The sequence below is a fragment of the Nothobranchius furzeri genome, chromosome 4 (genome assembly GCF_043380555.1).
Source record: "Nothobranchius furzeri strain GRZ-AD chromosome 4, NfurGRZ-RIMD1, whole genome shotgun sequence".
Taxonomy (NCBI): domain Eukaryota; kingdom Metazoa; phylum Chordata; class Actinopteri; order Cyprinodontiformes; family Nothobranchiidae; genus Nothobranchius; species Nothobranchius furzeri.
The window spans coordinates 73,167,523-73,184,960 of NC_091744.1; the positions used below are offsets into that span (position 1 = coordinate 73,167,523).

The window sequence follows — 17,438 nt, forward strand, 5'->3', positions numbered from 1 at the left end:
AAGGGGAGAGGAAATGAAGGGATATTCGTTCACATCCAGACTGATGAGATAGATCTGACAGAACCTGTTTAATGAAGTGGTATCAGTGAGTGAAAGGAGAATGTAAGTGTACAGAAAGAGAGATAAAAGTGGGACAGCGAGTTTGTCCAATAATGAGATGGTGTTGGGTTAAGAGAAGAAAAATGTCGGTAAGTTAGACTCATTCATAGGGTTGCAGTACGAATAGATCCCAGTGACTACTACGTATGATGCAATAATAGTGAAGTAGATGAAATGTCCCTTGTAACTGTGGCCTTAAATCCTCCCCCGAAAACATTTAAACATCGGCTTTGTATATAGAGATTTCTCCAACGGGTTACGATTCTGTATTTAACATATTTCTGTCTCTGTGAGAGTCTGGTGGTGTTGTGATTTAAGTTTTCTATCGTACAGATTTATTTCTGCCACATTAGACCATCGTCCTGGTGTTGACCGCCATGTTTGCAACTGACAAAGTGACGCTGCTGAAGTTCCCAGTCCGGGCAGACTGGTGTGTTTCCAACAGTTGTGATACGAACTGTGAAGTGTGCTCATATCTAGGATGGTATTTATACAAATGTTTCAGTTTAACAGGAAGTGTCACTAAACATGTCTCCCATCAAAAGTGTCCTGGGGGGTGTTTTCTCTGTGGTCTGGTTTTGTATGCGTATATTTAATACAACAGACGATGTTCTTTATGGACCTGTATTCAGTCATCAGATTTTGATGTTGTTTCACTGTAATTATTATTAAAGGTTGTTAAACAACATGTAGTTAAATATAAAAAAAGTGCAATTGCAGGGTTGTTATGAATATCCTTCTCACCATACAGGAATAATCGTGTCATTTATTAAGCTCTTCTTCAGCCCTGCACCCCTTTTCTATTGTTTTTGTATATATGCTAGTGAGGTAAATGCTTTCACTTCTCCGTCACTAGAGTATGCTTGTGGTGACCCACTCAAAATGCACACGCACTCTAACCCATAGATACAAGGAACACTTAGTGCCTTGCACCCTTACTAATAGGTTCCAGATTAATCCAGTCCACCAGCTGTGGCTGCTGCAGAACCAGTAATCGACGTTAAACTCCAGTTCAGAGCATGCAACACTGAATCCGACGCCAGGACTGCAGAACAAAGAGCACACGGAGTAAAGTGGGAAAAAAAGGTTTCTTTTCTCTACATTTGTGTTGGCTGCCTATTTATATTTGGCTCATGGTAACGTGGATTTTGCTGACATTTTTTGTGGATTTATTATTAAATTATTTCATGGGAGCACGTGTTCAAGTAGCGACTGAGCTGTACAAAGGTTCAAGTCATCCTGCTGACTCAGCTGTTGTCTCACCACCTCGCAGGAGTGCCATGCTGCTGTTGACTCTTTTCACCTGCTTGTAGATTGAATTATCTTCTCTAGAGAAAAAAAAAAGTTACTGCAATGCAGAATATGCAATGTTTAAAGTTTTATAGGGAGTAAGGGGTGTTTGCATTTGCATGCTGATGTGGTGATACCATCTTTAATGTTTTTGATATCAGAAAAAGGTTGGGTTTATTTTTATTTTGCTTTTCCTTGGAATATTGGAAGATGTCCGGCAGTCATCTTTTCAGTTTCACAGGCACAACTTCAGCATCTAAATATCAGCATACAAGCTCTGCATGTTTACTTGACTGGTGTTTAATCTTGCATTAAAAACTTAACTCACCACTGTACAGCACAGAACTGCAAAAGGTTAAGATCCGTGAGCTCATCTGTCCACTCAGAACCGCTCCAGGCCACTGAAACAGTTTTACTCTCATTTCTGATCTCTCCAGACTCCTGTGGTTCCACGTCTGTTTTGTGTATGTTTTTCACATTGTACAAAATGTAAAAAACAAATAAAAATATCAAATACAAAACTTATTTATTTGTCACATTATTTGGTGCAACGGTTACCATTTCCCTGCTAATTATTAAAGCACGTTTAACGTTAGAATAAAACATTAATAGCAGCTGTTTGGTGCAAATCTCACTTTAAAGTAAATAAAAAATAAATACAAGTTAGCTGCTAGATCACACATTTTGAGTTGTGTGAATCTCAAGGGTCCAATCTGCGTTTTTTCATCTGCTGCCCTTGTCTGCACGGACTGAGGGTTTCACCTGAAGCCTGATCTGGTCTCCCCTGATGAGGGGTCTGGTGGTGGGGTCTGTAGGGCTGGTGTGCTCTGCTGCAGGACGAAGCCTCTGGAGGTTTGCTTTGAGCTCTCTGGGGAGTTTTACTGCGCGTCTGCATTTTGTGATTCCCAGGAGTGCTGGGCCTGGACCCTTTGGAAGGAGATTCACCAGGACCATCCAGTTCCTCAATACCATCCAGAGTGAAATCCCAGAGATCTGGATCATCTGTAGAGAATTCAATATGTGAGAGGAACGTCCAACTGAGCAAGAGCGACACAGGTTTACAGCACCTGTTAAATCCTTGCTGCTGGAACTTCCGTTTTCAGCTGTGGCGCTGCTGGTAGCAGGCTCACTACCTGTAAGAAAATACATTAAATTGGGATTTATTAAAATATAAACATAAAATGAGTAAATCTCAGTTCTCTGATAAGGTTTCATAAGTGTGTCAGATCCACCTGTAACACGTTGGAGGTCACTGACCAAAGTTAAACATGAAACTATGAACAGTCTTCTGTTAAATTTGGTCTGATTAATAATCACTTTTTGCGATACTTGCAAATTAGAGATTTTTCTCGTAAAACACTTGCTAATTTTCCAACTCTTTTGTCTCCTTCCTGTTTAGATTTCTTATTAAGGGTTAATATGGTGAAAAATAATAGAATATAATTTATTTATTCCTATATTATGGCTAGCTACAACATTTCTATTTCACATATTCGAGAACAGTGGGGAAAATGACTTGGAAGCCCGATTATCAGATGAGGAATGGGATAAGGCTTCTTCCATTTGCTCAAGACATGAAAGTATTACATAGACTGCACTTTTCAAACGTTAAATTAGCAAAAATATTCCCAAACACTGATCCATTGTGCGATAGATGTAAACAAACTCCAGCAACCTCCTGTCACATGTTCTGGTCTTGTTCAAAATTGTCTCCTTTCCGGTTGTTGTTGTTTTTTTTTAAGTTATCTCTAACGCTTATTCTTACAAAGTCTCACCTCCTTTGTTGGCAGATTTTGGTTGTTTTTCCAGTACGAGACCTGTACCACCAGCCCATTTAAAAAGAGTCACTGCCTTTGCCTCTTTACTAGCCACACGCTTGATTTTATAAAAATGGAATGATTCTATCCCTCCATCACAACACCACTGGATCACAGACGGTTATGCAAAATGTTAAACTGGAAAAAATCAGATGTACACTCGATGGCACCATCAATTAATGCCACGAAACCTGGGACCCTTTAAGAACCTATGTTGATAATCTACCGGGCTAACCTGGACCTTTGATCGCTTCCACCTGCCCCATATCAGTCTTGTAACTACTAAAGTTTAGTGCACTTTTTTTGGTGTTCAATGTTAAACATGAAACTTTTACCTCCGGAGGATTTACGTCTAACAGCGACCTCTGCCTCTTCAGAGTTTTCCTGTTTCTGTTGCAGCTTCTTTGCCTCCATCTCTCTCCTGAACTTCTGCTGAAGCTGCTGCTGTCGGAGCTTCCTCAGCTGTTTGGGGTCCGTGTGTGCTTCAGAGACGACATCGACAGAGTTCACGGCATATCTTAGAGGAGAGGAGAAAAGCAGCTATGGTGGATGACCACTTGTAAAAGAGAGAAGCAGATTGAGAGCCGTTTGTAATGTTTACTTGATGTTCTCATTCACCCCGCTGGGAGCAAAGCCAGCAGCTCCAGGGGTGTGAACTTCTGAATGGTTCTGGTAGAATAATCTGGGCTCTAGTGGCATTCGGGCAGGTCCGGCTTTTAAAAGTGAATCTTCCTGGACCAGACTGAAGAGCCGAGCCTTCTCTACTGATGGCTGACCGTCGCACCGTTTAGTCTGGGTCGGGTCAGGAGGAGGAGGAGGCTTTGTGTAGAAGAAGTCAAGTTTTAGAAAATTTTATGGATTTGAATAATCCAATTTAACAAAAAACCTAAATTGCCGACTGACCTGTTTTGGGATCTTGTTTATGGCGAGGAGGTAATCTTTATTTAGGATGCAGTTTCCAAGGGCATTACCAAAACATCTCAACATGAGAAATAATATTTTTGAAGAGTTACACAAATTTCTCGCATGAATCAAAGTTACTAAATATAAATCTGTAAAGGTCTTTACCTCAGTGCTCTCTTCATTCCATCTGTGACAGCTTCCTTTCTCGCCTTTTCTAGGGACAGAGCTTTGGACCTCAGCCCCTCACTCACTCCGTATCCCACATCCTCATGAAACGACCCATCCTAGGAAAGAAAAAACACCAGTTACACTTTACTTCGATTACCTGTAGAGGCTCACAGGAAACTGGAGCTGATGATTAATATTGATGAGACTGTGAGTCAACCTTCAGCTGCACTTTGACAAACGCACTGACTCCTACATTAAACTTCCCATTGATCAGGTCCACAAAGTCTGGAAAAGAAAAAAAGAAGTCATTTTTATAACACGTTAAAACGTAAAATATTTGAAGGATCCATGTGCAAATGATTATTTCTGACTGTTTTTCAGCAAGTAATAGTTTTTAGGCACTTGTTGCAAATGCAGATGAGTCGTACCAACATTCTGCTGGGAAATGGAATGCGACCATCCATTGTATCCAAACATCTCATTGGCCAGGCTGACAACACGGTGGCCTTCAATGTAACACACCTGTTTAAAACAACACTATTAGATCATTACAATACCTTTTTAATGATCAGTAAATTCAAATCCCATCAGGAGACTTGGGTTTTGTGCTGAGACATGTTTTCTGCTCAAGCTCTGAATCTCAAGCTTCATGAATGAAACCAGGCGTCTCACGTTTTTGTCACAAAGTAAAAGAAACACTTGCTTTTTGTCCCCCTCCAGCCACTCTGGAACTGATGTACTCTGGTCCAAGTTTCTGTTGCAGGGCATTTTGCACCGCCTGGTACTCCTCAGCTGTGTAGGTGCACTGAAAAAGTCAAACAAATTCATCTGACAAAACCTGAGCATCTGTGGGATTAAAACACTCATTATTTATTAATCTAATATTATAATTTAAGTGTAATTCGATTGAAAATTCATCTAAAATAGTTTCGAGTTCTGCAATTGTTTGATTTATTTACCTGTCCGAAGTGCCTGGATGACGTTGGGATGCATCCCTCGTTGCTGCTCGTCATAGCTGTGCAGACATACTGAAACACACATAGAGCAAAACGAAACAGTAACACTCATTAGTGTCTTCTAGGCTTTTGAAACAACATTTAACAAAACAAATGCTTTACTTAAACATAGAAGTGACTCGTTGGGTTTAAGCTTTAGTCTTCGTAACTAGCTCAACCTAGCTAAAAGCTGCTAATAAAAAAACGAGTAAACGTAAACTCACTGCTTTAAATCCAATAAATGTGGTGTTTACGTCAAATTAGCACGAAGGTGTTAGCTAGTTTAAATTTACAAGCAACTTCCCGCTTGGCTCACCGGAAGAGGCGGAGCCTCGTGCTGCCTTCCTGACAATCGGAAAATTAACCCTTCAACATTTCTGCAGAGACACCATTACCTTTTTAATAACAGAATGAGAGGTATTTTTTCCTAACGATTCCGGAGAAAATGTATCAACATAAATAGTAACAAAATAAAGTTGAAGTTAGAAACGAAACGTAGTGATAGTAGTATTCAAAGTCCCACAGTCATCACACAGTGGTGGCGATCTCCGCATTTGACCCATCCAGTGGGAAGCGGCATTATTTGGTGGTTTAACCCATATATATATATAATGAATAACATAAATGGAAACCGTGTTACCTTGCTCGGACGTGGGTCACCGGGGCCCTCCTCTGGAGCCAGGCCTGGAAGTGGGACACGTTGGCGAGTGCCTGGTGGCCGGGTTTTCACCCATGGAGCTGGCCGGGCACAGCCCAGAGAGGAAACGTGGGTCCCCCTTACCTGGGCTCACTACTCGTGGGAGAGGCCAAAGGGGTCAGGTGCAGTGTGTGACGGGTGGTTGTCGAGGGCGGGGACCTTGGCGGTCTGATCCTTGGTTACAGAAGCTGGCTCTTGGCACATGGAATGTCACCTCTCTGGTAGAGAAGGAGCCTGAGGTGGTTTTTGAGGTGGAGAGGTTCCAACTAGATATAGTCGGACTCACCTCAATGCATGGCTCTGGCTCCGTAACCAGTTTCCTTGAGAGGGGTTGGACTTTCTACCACTCTGGAGTTGCTCACACACACACACACACACACACACACACACACACATGTGTGTGTATATATATATATATATATATATATATATATATATATATATATATATATATATATATGCTGTTATATGCTGTTATTGGTTTAAACCCCCCCAATCCAACCCCTTAATGCTGGGTGTCAAGCAGGGAGGCACTGGGTCCCATTTTTTACCCTCCCACTGTCTTTATGGGTGACCCTGCGAGGAAAGTTGACCATTGAGCAGGATTGATGGTTTATCCCTTGGGCCCATGTGGCAAGGGTGAGGGCAGCGGGAGGGTTAAAGACCCAGGCAGACACTCTACTAGGCCGAGAAGGTAGTAGTAGTAGTAGTAATAGTAGTAGTAGTAGTATCGCTCTGAATTAAGTTAATTTTGTTTCTAGATTAGACAATAATTTGGATTTCTGTTGGACATTTTAAAATGTGATTTTAGTTATTTTAGTATTTTTTTTACATCTTTTTTATTATGGTGAACCATAATGTTTGTGTATGTTTACGGTTCCTGGGTCTCTGTTGTCGTTACATCACATTTTAAAATATGAAATACTTTCGCATCCCTTCAAAGTTTCATTTTTAATTCCAGTAATACAATTTTTTTAAAACATTTTTATTTACATTCTGGATAATTCTATCACGGGTTTCCAGCTTCAGAAACACGGCCACTAGCTGTATTCAACGGATCTATGAATTCTGCTCTATAAGAAAAATCCTGAAAGAAAATATCCGCCATTGAGCTTAAACAAGCTGTTTTGGTAAACTAAAACAAATCTGCACAGGCCAAAGATCCCCCATAGCGATGATCTGCAGTTATTCCATGCTTAATTCAGTCACTTAACGTTTCACAAATAAAATTATGAATTTTAAAATTCATTATTTTATTTGATTGTTTTTAAATTACTGTATTTATTGTATTGCATGTGGTTTTGGTTTTCCACCACAAAAGCATAATGGGCCCATCTGCATTAGCAGATCGTTGCTTATTTCCTCCCTTTTTGTAAAACCACAAAAAAGCCAGACCTCCTCCTGCTGTCTGGCTATCTGTCTGCACACCTCCGGTCTGTCTGTAGTCCACATAGTTCTGCTTTACCCCAGAGACTGTAGAAAAAGATATTACGATATTAAAATTACCAACCCAGCCCTCACGCATTTCTGTTGAAACCTGTTTACATAGGCTACAGGTATAATACTGCAATAACCACAAAGCGCGTTCGCGTGCTTTATGCCCGCGTCCAGGTTTTCTCTTTTTTTTTTTTTTTTTTTTTTTTGCATCTCGTCAAAACAAAGCGGGGGCGAGCCGCAGCCAGAGAGCGAGCGAACGGCGGTTCCTGTCTCATGAATGAGAGGTCGGACCTTCCGTCCTCCTGCTCCCTGATGCCCGCAGGGCTGCGCACACTGGCGGGGAAGAGCCGTGGAGCCTCCGGCCGATGAGCCCGTACTGCAATCGCTGGTTTCTCCGTGCTACATGCCCGCGTCATCCCACCGGGAGCAACACGAACAGGAACGGTGAGTGCGGGCTGTCGTGGGCGGGCTGAGGGCGCGTTACACACGGCAACTTTGTGGCCATTGTGCTCCACTTTTAACACACCGCTGTTTATAATAATACGCTTATTTCTGCGTGCGTGTCCTCTCGGCGTTGTTTACTCCAACAGGATGCTCCGTTCTTTCATTTACAGGTACGGATAAATAAAACAGAAAATAAAAGCTACACGTACGCACGACTGTGAATCCCCCTCTTTAGGATAAACCGCTCCGCCAGCGCGTCTGGTCTGATCGATTAGGGATTTTTAATGTGGAGTAAGCGATGTGTTTATGAATACGTCGGAAGAAAAGGGAATTAAAAGTGGCATCGATCGGATCTGAGTACAGCAGACGAGGAGAAGGAAGATGAGGAGGAGGAGGGGAGAACAAAAGCAGAAATGCCCAGACTGGCGTGGCATTTCATTTAGTGAGAGCACTCAGTGTTTCTGAGAGATCTGACGCAAATACAGGCCAGGACTTGTGAAAACGCAGCCCGTTTACCACTAAACTAGAGAAAGGTGTCACGTTGGTGATTATTCTTTGTGCCAGAGCAGGGGACATATGTCTCCACAGGGAGACACCCTAGCCTGCACTGTAACTGTAACTGTTAGGCCACACTCAGCTTTTACAAGAACCACTCACTCACACATTTCCTCTTTTTTCACTGTCTGATGTAATGTGGGATTCCAGTAAAGCTGCATATTGGAGTCTGATTGCTAAATTCTCCCGTTGACACAACAGAACACAAACAGACCTGTAAAGAAACAGAAATAGGTTTGCTTGCATGCATTTATTTATTAAGGTTATTCTCCCTCTAAGGGAATTGAAAGCATCCTGTTAATCCTGCCTTAACCATTTTGCCATCAGTTCATCATCTCCCCCTCCTCCTCTGCTCAGATGCTTGATGGACTCCGGCGGAGGCACACCTCCCGGTCCTCCCCCAGACCCCTTTCCCTCAACTTCAGCACCTTCTCCGCCCCTCCTCCGAGTCCGGACATGGGCTGCAGCAGCAGCAACGGAAACGAGCACCCAATCAGGAGGTGAGGATCAGTTTCCGCATGGGATTAACATTTCACAACATGCAGCATCCTTGGAGGGGTGGGGGGATGCATGAAATATTTATTCATTTATTCTGGCCCCAGATGATTTTCTTAACCAGCTGAGCTTCAACACACGCTGGCCTGATAATGATACGGTTGGCTGATTGCTCATCTCTTTGTGTGTGTTTATCACATCAGTTTGTGCCTTGTTCATGTTTTGTGCGTGTGGGTGTGGGGAGAGGGTCTGTTGTTTACGGCCGTGCTGTCAGCAGCAGACTTTCAGGACTGCGTGGGTGATCAGGACTCATCGTGTCTCCTCTTTTCAACAAGTAGCTCCTGGAACTAAAACAAACTTTCTTTTAATTCGTGTTTTATGTTTTAAAACATGATGGTGCTAAAACATTACAATCAGGGTACGTACTCCGGAAACAAATGAGGATTAGAGAATCACGTCTCCTACAGGGGTTGTCCCATATAGAGATGGAGCAATAAATCAACCAAACAGCATCAAACTCACCCTAGTTTTCCCTTTTAGGCCTGATGGAAAAAACACTGATCTCTCTTATTCTCACTAAGATATTCTAAATTTAGGGAAATCTTGTGGGGACGTAAACTTCCTGTCTCTCTTTCATTGTGCTGCTTTTGTTATCCTGGACAGCTCATGGCCAGCTGTGGAGGAAAACCCTCTTGTCCCATATTGTATCTCTGCTTCCTATCCCGTTTTTTTGCTGTTGTCAATAAACCAAACAACTTCCTCCTTCTCCTCCCCCTGCTTTCAGCGCAGCTACTGCTTCAGGCCTGCTTATCCTGCAGATCCACTGGCATCTGCATAAATATTTGTTTGCATCAATGGCCGTATTGTACTGACAGGAGAAGGAGGACGAGTGTGCCCCCAGCAGAGCATGAGCTATTGTTTTCTGCTGTTCTGAGAGCTCAGGCGGCGCAGTGACACTGTGCTTCACCTCCCAGCTGGACTCCACCCATCCTGCTCTTAGCGCAGAGCCCCGTCTCTCACCATGCACCACTCTGTCCTACTTCTCTCCTCCTCTGTCACCGGCTGCTCTTTGTTTCATCTCTTTCTTTCTGCTGTTATTCTCCTTCCAGCGATCTCCTCCTGTTTCCTCTGTATATGTCGGCTCACTGTCTGACCTTCTCCCTCATCTTCTGTCCTCTATCCTTCCTTCACGTTTACCTGATGAGGACCCTGCATCGGCTCAAGCTGATGAGCTCTCCAAGTCTCAGCGAGCTCGGGAGGAGTGAGAAAAGTTCACCAGAGGACAGAGGGGAGAAGCAGAAGCGAGCGGGAGCCAACGCCACCTGGAACAGGTACACCTGATGATGCAGTCCAGATGGGAAGCAAGCAGATTTTAGTGCCGTGACCGTTTTTATACATTGTCCTTCTGTTGCAGCATCCACAATGCTGTCATAGCAGTCTTCCAGAAGAAAGGCTTGGCTGATAATGAACTTTACACACTTAACGAAGGCGTCCGGTAGGTTCAGTTACACACACAGACGCATGCACACACATACACAGACACACCATGAGAAAATAGATATTTTAGGGTGCTGATCTCATTTTGTGCTATAATGTGTGTAATTACAGTCTGTTTTGTGATTGCTTTGCTGCTGACTGGATGTTTTCTTGTCAATGACCTTGTTTGTGTTTGTGATGTATGTGTGTGTGTGTGTGTGGGACGGAGGAGTCATGTGGTCACAGCAGATATCTCATTATCTTCCTGAAGCAGACCCATCACTTTTATCTGGCTGTTAGAGTTAAAATATGCGCAGAGAAGCCACAGAGACACTGGCACACACTGAGCATTATGTACTGTAAAGATGGCAGGCTGTTTTCTTTTGTTTTTGCTGGTTTACATATTTTGGTTTTACCAAATCTTGAAGTTAAACTGAGTAAAATGTTTCACTTCAGGCCTTTACACAGTTCCAAAATATTTTATTATGTTTTAGTAAGTAAGCAGTGGCGTCCCCATAAAAGTTTTACGGGGGGGTCGTGGAAATTTTGGGGTGGCACACCAAATTGGTCCCTATGGTAACTCTAGGGGAGTTTAGCCTGTAGCTGTGCATTGCATAGGGAGCCTAAAGTTTGGTTTATGCTTGACGCGTCCGCGAGGTCCGCACGGCTCCGCGCGGAAAAGTTGCGTCATTTTAACAATCACGCCCCTCCACCGCGCCTCCGCACGGCCCAGAATTTCCGCAACGCGCACCTCGGAAAATTTCAAACCACGCGGACGGACATACGCGGAAAAACATGGCGGACTGGCAAGAACTAGTATGGCAGAGGTTCGTAAATACAGACATTTGTATGATTCAGCTCTCAGAGATCACCGTGATCAACATGTTGTTAATAATTCTTGGAGAGAAATAGCTCGCACTGTCGGAAAAGACGAGGACGCTGTTAAAAATGCTGAAATGCCATGTTGATGATGTTGTAAACAGTAATTTCTACTTCTACTGTGGTGTAGTGTTGGATGCATGCCGTAGAGCTCCATGCTGCCCCGTTCAGTTTGGGAGAATATTGGCTCACCGCAGAGATGAGCCGCACGAACCATAAAAGCTGCGAGTTGTGAAGCGCGTTCCATCCGCGAGCCGCATCACCGCGCGGAAAGTGAATGCGTCAAGCATAAACCAAGCTTAATGGGCCATTCCCATCTGTACCTGGTCGGCCCTGCCCGGATAGCTCCAGTTGGCCCGGTTGATTCCACACATCCTTGCTTAGGTATGCAAGGAATGCAGTCAGAGACACTTTCAGCTTCTAGGTGATCAGCATGATAATGAATGATAATGAATTGAGCATGCCTTAAGCCCATGTGGCTGATTCGACCCACCAATCAGAGGCTTGCTCTAATGGAAGGTGTGAATTTGCTGTCAGCAGTGGGTGTGTTGGCCCTGGTCAGCCTGAAGCAGACCACCTCAGAAAAGCCCCATTCCCATCTGTACCGGGTCGGCCCGGGCCGGGTAGCGTAGGTTGTTTACATATCTGGGTGGCCTGGAATTTTCCCAGGCCAACCAAGGCTCATTCTCAGCCCTCTTCTCGAGGGGGTCTGCTTCAGGCCGACCAGGGCCAACACGCCCACTGCTGACAGCAAATTCACACCTTCTATTAGAGCAAGCCTATGATTGGTGGGTAGAATCAGCCCACATGGGCTTAAGGCATGCTCAATTCATTATCATTCATTATCATGCTGATTACACAGAAGCTGAAAGTGTCTCAGACTGCATTCCTTGCATACCTAAGCAAGGATGTGTGGAATCAACCGGGCCAGGCTGGGGCCGACTGGTGCTACCCGGCCTGGGCCGACCCGGTACAGATGGGAATGGCCCAAAAGAGGGCTGAAAAACAGTCTTGTTGCACCCTGAAAAAAGGCAGGCCACCAAGATATGCAAGCAAGCTATGCTATCCGGGTCGGGCCGACCAGGTACAGATGGGAATGGCCCATTAGTCTACTTCTACACCATGGGTCCCCGGAAGAAGTCAAATGGGGCTTGTCCCCCCCCGAATGAAGGATGACACTTTACTGATGAAGTTTTGGATTTTATGACGTTGACCCTCAATTTCACCGTAAGAGCTGGAGATGTGTACAGAAAAAAAACCCATGTAAATAGATCCACACTCTTACATCAATACAACTGTTATTAACTGTTTACAACATACACCATAAATTACAATTTCCTTAGCTTTAAAAGATAAATCAATGCATTTGGATCTAACCATTTTATAATGAAAAAAAATATTTAAAACATTAAGTACATTAATTTTCTAAGGTTGGCCATGGCCCCTCTCCTGGGCTCCTCTTGGTGTAATTAAACATCTTGATTATTTGTTTTCTCAGACATCTATTGAAAACTGAGCTGGGGTCGTTTTTCACTGAATACCTTCAGGTAACACACCTCTAATTCCTATAATTATTTTGACTTTACATTGAAACTGCTTTAATGTAAGACTGTATTTCACATGATTCTTGTTGGTTTTTCTCAGAACCAGCTGCTGACTAAAGGGATGGTCATCCTACGGGACAAAATACGGTTCTATGAAGGTATGACTGGATCTCAGGGAGCTGTTTCTAACAGACATCACCAGTGAAGATGGTCTAATCAGCTCTTTTTACTCATTTGTCTGCGATTCGTGCAGGTCAGAAGTTACTCGACTCTCTGGCGGAGACCTGGGACTTCTTCTTCTGCGATGTTCTCTCCATGCTGCAGGCCATCTTTCACCCAGTTCAGGTGTGAAACCACATGAAGAGCCTGCTTGTTTTGCAGTAACCTTTTCCTTACTGTATCTGGAACTTTTCCGTGTTTCCTGCAGGGTAAGGAGCCCTCCGTCAGGCAGCTGGCCCTGCTTCACTTCAGGAACACCATAGTCCTGAGTGTGAAGCTGGAGGACGCCCTGTCTCGTCCACGGGCCCGAGTGCCTCCCTCTGTTACACAGATGTTGCTCATACTACAGGTGAGCCTCCAGAAAGCTGATCCGTGGCCATTTGTGTGATTATTTTGTCGCCCTGGACAACTTATGAATAACACTTTTAGAAGCAGTCCAATTCAAGATGGCCACCGCAGCCAATTGACCAGCATCAGAGGTTTGACCTGTATCATAGATAAATTCCACATTTCGTTGCCTGTCTGTGTGATTCAGGGGGTCCATGAGTCCCGTGGGGTGAATGAGGAATACCTAAGACTGGAATCTCTAGTTCAGAAGGTGGTCTCCCCCTACCTGGGCACCCACGGCCTTTACTGTGGAGACGAAGCTGAAGATCACTGCTGTGTTTTTGGTAAGGGTTCACCAGAACGGTTTGTATCTATAGAGAGACGAATTGTGACAAATTCCTTTTTAAGATGTAAATGTTGTCCTCCAGAAAAGCGTTTACCTTGGGGCTGGCCAAAGTCTGGAGACCAGCTGTCTAAAAACCCAGTGGTACGATCCAAAAGTTACAATATTCCTTTGCTGCTGACACCGGTGGCTGAATACGACCCAGACGCCAGCTCGGTTGGCAGCGGAGGAATCCGGCGCCACTCAGCTTGTGAGATTATATCATGCCTGGAGGAACAAGGACTGGCCTACTCTGACCTAGCTCCAGGATCTGAGCTGTCCGGCCCCTCCTCCAACAGACTGTGTGTGGGCTCCGAGTTTATTGGTATGACAGACGCTAAGATGTCTTCTTCCTTGTCATTATGATAAAGTCCATAATAACCCGGGGATGCTTCGTTCACAGGAGCAGGAGCCGGTGCCATGGACTTGACGCTGTCATCTCCTTCCATCCTTCATTCCTCAGGACATCTCCATGGCACCGAGGCCACAACAACAGTGACTGATCTAAGCAAGGGGGCATCCTCTTCACCGCTCAGTGACTCATCCAGCCCTGAAACCATAACTGGTCAAGTGCTCGAGTCTGGCTCAGACTCAGACGGGATATTTATCGATTTCCCACGTCTCTCTTCCGAGGCAATGGGGCGCAGCCATGAGGACAGGCAGAGCACTGTGTAGCTGGTTGTGCAGGGGTCTACAGCAACATCTGAGTTGAAAAATGGGGGGAAACGTTTTTACAACATTTCAACAAATGGGTACCATCTTCCTTTTTACTTTTATACCGTAATATTCAACGACAACTTTTCTTCCAAGTGCTCTCACTGGTGAATGAAAACTTTTTAATTCAGCTGGACACAAATTGGTACTGAATGTTACAGGACTAAAGGTGTGATGGTTCTATTCATTTTTATTATCAATATGACCAAATTTCTCAATGAATTCACACTATTAACAAACTCCAAAAAAGTATCAAATAGTACAAGTTGCACTAATGGTCTTATTTCTTAGACTTTATGTTTATGTTTATTCACTTAGCAGACGCTTTTATCCAAAGCGACTTACAATTTATAACCTATAGGGCATGTTGTGATCTGTGGGGGAAACCGGAGAACCCGGAGGAAACCCACGCATGCATGGGGAGAACACGCAACTCCACGCAGAAAGGCCGCAGCCGAGTTTCAAACCTGCAACCTTCGTGCTGCGAGGCAACAGTGCTAATCACTGCGCCACCATGCAGCCTTATCCCAACTAAACACCGATGGAGCATCAAATATGGATTCATCTGCAAATGCACAGTCCCCATGATCATGTGCAATGGTGCATGTAGTTTGCAGCTACATTTTTTGCAAACAAAAGCCCTTAAAATCGTATTTAGAAGCTACATCTTAAGCATCGTCACAAGTAGGAAAAACAAATTTTCACTATCAGATAAAGGAAAATGTAAATTATTGAGGCTATTTTTAATTTTTTTACTCATTGAGAATTTCCTGTTGAGGTTAAAATTTTTAATTACACTGCAATTTGTGTTTTCTTCTGATGAGGAAATTATTAAAAAAAAATGCCATACTTGTGTCTTTGCTCTGGTTTTTGCTACTTGGTGGCAAAGAGATAATCTGCTCTTAGATTTTCTGCAGCTGTCAGAGTGTCTAATGCAAAATTATCACCTTTGTGACATTTGCTTTTCCATATTCACTTTAGGGATTGACAAATATGATTATTTTTTACATTTGACCAAAACAGGAACATTTCAATTGAATGTTGTTTCTCACACTGTATTTTGCACCACCACTACCATGTAAATACAAGCGTGTTGCTGTTTTTTTAAGGACAACTTGATATTGTAAAGTGAGAAATCATTGTAAAATCGAATTAACTTTTAAAAGGGCTTTTTGAATGAATCTTTTTTTAATGTTGTTTTACCTCAAGTATTTTGTACCTACTTTTATGACAATCTATGATGTCTATTGAGTTGTATTTGTATTAATTTGTTATACTAGCCTGGTAAAAATAAATGCATTTCAATAATAATTAAAAATATGGAAAAATATGGAATATCTCCTCATTTAAAGTGAACTGTTTTGAAATGTGCATTAGTTATGACAGAAGGAAGTGGGTAAAGAGATTACTGAGGAAAGGGTGAAAAGGAACCTAACATTGAACGGGCTAGTTCTCATTTCATTTATGTATTTACTGCACTGGGATTGTTCTTAAACCAAGTTACTAGACACCCACTTGCATTCATTTAGATCTTTTGATCAGTAGATAATTAGTGACCATAAGGACATTTTAAATGGTCATGGGGTGGGGTGGGCTCGGGGGCAAACACCAACAAGAGTTGATAAATCCTGCTTTTATTTTGAAATTTGTCTCCACCGGAAATCAGTTGATCCGGTATTTTAACCGGAAGTCTTAGCAGAATTTAGCAAAAAGCTAACGATATTTACGTGATAACTTCGCTGATAAAAACAATTCATTGACAGTGTGTCGACTTTCGCTTTCTAGATGGAGAATTTTTATTTTAGTTCTTAATTAAAAAATAAGTTGGCGTGTTCTGCATTCGGGAAAACGCCGTTTAACAGTTAATGTTTGTGCTAATGCTCATATGTAAAATTGATTGTTACACGTTTGAAAGTCTGAACGTTGGTTCTGGACGTAAGTTACTTGTTATTCTCTGCGGGTTTTACTAGAGGAGGACCACAGTGTTTGATATTTTTGTTCTTTCAGATTTCTTCACCCACTTCAGTCTGCGGAAGACCCTGGCTTGTTGCCATTACTTCATAGATGAAGATGTCCCTAGCTCAGCGAGTTCTCCTCTCCTGGATCTTTGCCTTGATATTCCTTATCATGCTGGTCCTCAAGCTGGACTCCAAAATCCATTGGAATTGGTTTCTAATCTTTCTTCCTGTCTGGGCCTTTGATACCATCCTTATCCTAATGCTGATTGTGAACATGGCTGGACGCTGCAAGGCGGACTTTGACCCCCGGGATGGTGAGCAGAGCCTGAAGAGGAGGATCTGGTACCTGATAGCCCTGTTGTTGAAGCTGGCTTTCTGTCTGACACTCTGCTCCCTTCTGGAAAGCATCGCCAGCGTGTTGGTCAGTGTTGTGTGCATCCCTCTTTGGGTGCTAATGGGTGGAGCACTGGTGGAGCTGGGACACAGTGTTTTTCACAGCAGAAGAGATTGAACTTCACTTAAAAAAATCTCATGATTGGAGAATAATTTATAATATTTAAGCCTCTGACTGCTGATGCATAACCGAAGGACAATTATTTACCAAATATTATAAATCCTGTTGTTTACTGCCTGTGAGGAAGTGACTGCAAGCTGCAGATTTAGTGGGCTAGGTGTCCCACTGAGTTCTACACATTGGAAATATATATATATTCCCCCAACAATGGGGACTAAATGGTATTTTCTGCTGGAATTGGTCCTAATTTAAAAGTTTTAAAAACAGATTCACATGGTTTGGTGTATAAATTATTTAAATGAAGTTAGTTTAGTGGTTGTAGCTGGTCATGGTGCAGTTTGTAGACTAGATGTACCATTTGGACTCTGATGTCAATAGTGTTTGTAAGTCAGATCTACCACTTTCAGATTTGGACGATCTAATTTTCTTCTCTAAAGCTATAATTCAGATGGAGCAGAACTCTACTATGCATTCATAATAAAACTTTTACATCTCCAAAACATTTCAAGGATTTAGGGATTTTTC

The 17,438-nt window shown here is 43.0% G+C and overlaps 3 protein-coding genes across 6 annotated transcripts; 2 read left to right on the forward strand and 1 right to left on the reverse strand.

The window, feature by feature from the left end:
• Positions 1-1,673: 1,673 nt before the first annotated feature.
• Positions 1,674-6,052, reverse strand: rad52 (RAD52 homolog, DNA repair protein). Of its 3 annotated transcripts, none has more exons than XM_054733177.2 (11): positions 5,913-6,052; positions 5,237-5,305; positions 4,981-5,082; positions 4,706-4,799; positions 4,495-4,562; positions 4,275-4,393; positions 4,110-4,185; positions 3,808-4,025; positions 3,542-3,723; positions 2,457-2,522; positions 1,674-2,391 (listed from the first exon to the last, which is right to left on the reverse strand). In XM_054733177.2, the coding sequence occupies exons 2-11, from the start codon at positions 5,288-5,290 to the stop codon at positions 2,090-2,092; spliced, it is 1,281 nt and encodes a 426-aa protein (XP_054589152.2). In that variant the 5' UTR covers positions 5,291-5,305; positions 5,913-6,052; the 3' UTR covers positions 1,674-2,089. The 3 variants fall into 3 exon arrangements, with proteins under 3 accessions (XP_054589152.2, XP_015820205.3, XP_054589153.2); XM_015964719.3 differs by lacking the exon at positions 5,913-6,052 and adding an exon at positions 5,497-5,618; XM_054733178.2 differs by lacking the exon at positions 5,913-6,052 and adding an exon at positions 5,396-5,504.
• Positions 6,053-7,709: 1,657 nt separating this feature from the next.
• On the forward strand, positions 7,710-14,606 carry prr5a (proline rich 5a (renal)). 2 transcript variants are annotated; one of them, XM_015964720.3, is made up of 11 exons: positions 7,710-7,850; positions 8,763-8,905; positions 10,010-10,231; positions 10,315-10,395; positions 12,754-12,802; positions 12,900-12,957; positions 13,053-13,144; positions 13,227-13,367; positions 13,554-13,689; positions 13,774-14,052; positions 14,131-14,606. In XM_015964720.3, the coding sequence occupies exons 2-11, from the start codon at positions 8,763-8,765 to the stop codon at positions 14,400-14,402; spliced, it is 1,473 nt and encodes a 490-aa protein (XP_015820206.3). In that variant the 5' UTR covers positions 7,710-7,850; the 3' UTR covers positions 14,403-14,606. The 2 variants fall into 2 exon arrangements, with proteins under 2 accessions (XP_015820206.3, XP_015820207.3); XM_015964721.3 differs by having other exon boundaries at positions 10,106-10,231.
• A 1,629-nt stretch (positions 14,607-16,235) lies between these two features.
• On the forward strand, positions 16,236-17,415 carry tmem60 (transmembrane protein 60). Its single transcript, XM_015964723.3, has 2 exons — positions 16,236-16,376; positions 16,449-17,415. The coding sequence occupies exon 2, from the start codon at positions 16,506-16,508 to the stop codon at positions 16,908-16,910; it is 405 nt and encodes a 134-aa protein (XP_015820209.1). The 5' UTR covers positions 16,236-16,376; positions 16,449-16,505; the 3' UTR covers positions 16,911-17,415.
• Positions 17,416-17,438: the final 23 nt, after the last annotated feature.

Coding starts and splice junctions, on each gene's coding strand:
- rad52 (XM_054733177.2), bottom strand. CDS start 5,290: ATGACGAGCAGCAACGAGGGATGCATCCCAACGTCATCCAGGCACTTC. Junction 2,523..3,541: donor TAGACGTAAATCCTCCGGAG/GTAAAAGTTTCA, acceptor ATTTTCTTACAG/GTAGTGAGCCTGCTACCAGC. Junction 2,392..2,456: donor CAGCAGCAAGGATTTAACAG/GTGCTGTAAACC, acceptor AATTCTCTACAG/ATGATCCAGATCTCTGGGAT.
- prr5a (XM_015964720.3), top strand. CDS start 8,763: ATGCTTGATGGACTCCGGCGGAGGCACACCTCCCGGTCCTCCCCCAGA. Junction 12,803..12,899: donor TTTTCACTGAATACCTTCAG/GTAACACACCTC, acceptor GGTTTTTCTCAG/AACCAGCTGCTGACTAAAGG. Junction 12,958..13,052: donor CAAAATACGGTTCTATGAAG/GTATGACTGGAT, acceptor CGATTCGTGCAG/GTCAGAAGTTACTCGACTCT.
- tmem60 (XM_015964723.3), top strand. CDS start 16,506: ATGAAGATGTCCCTAGCTCAGCGAGTTCTCCTCTCCTGGATCTTTGCC.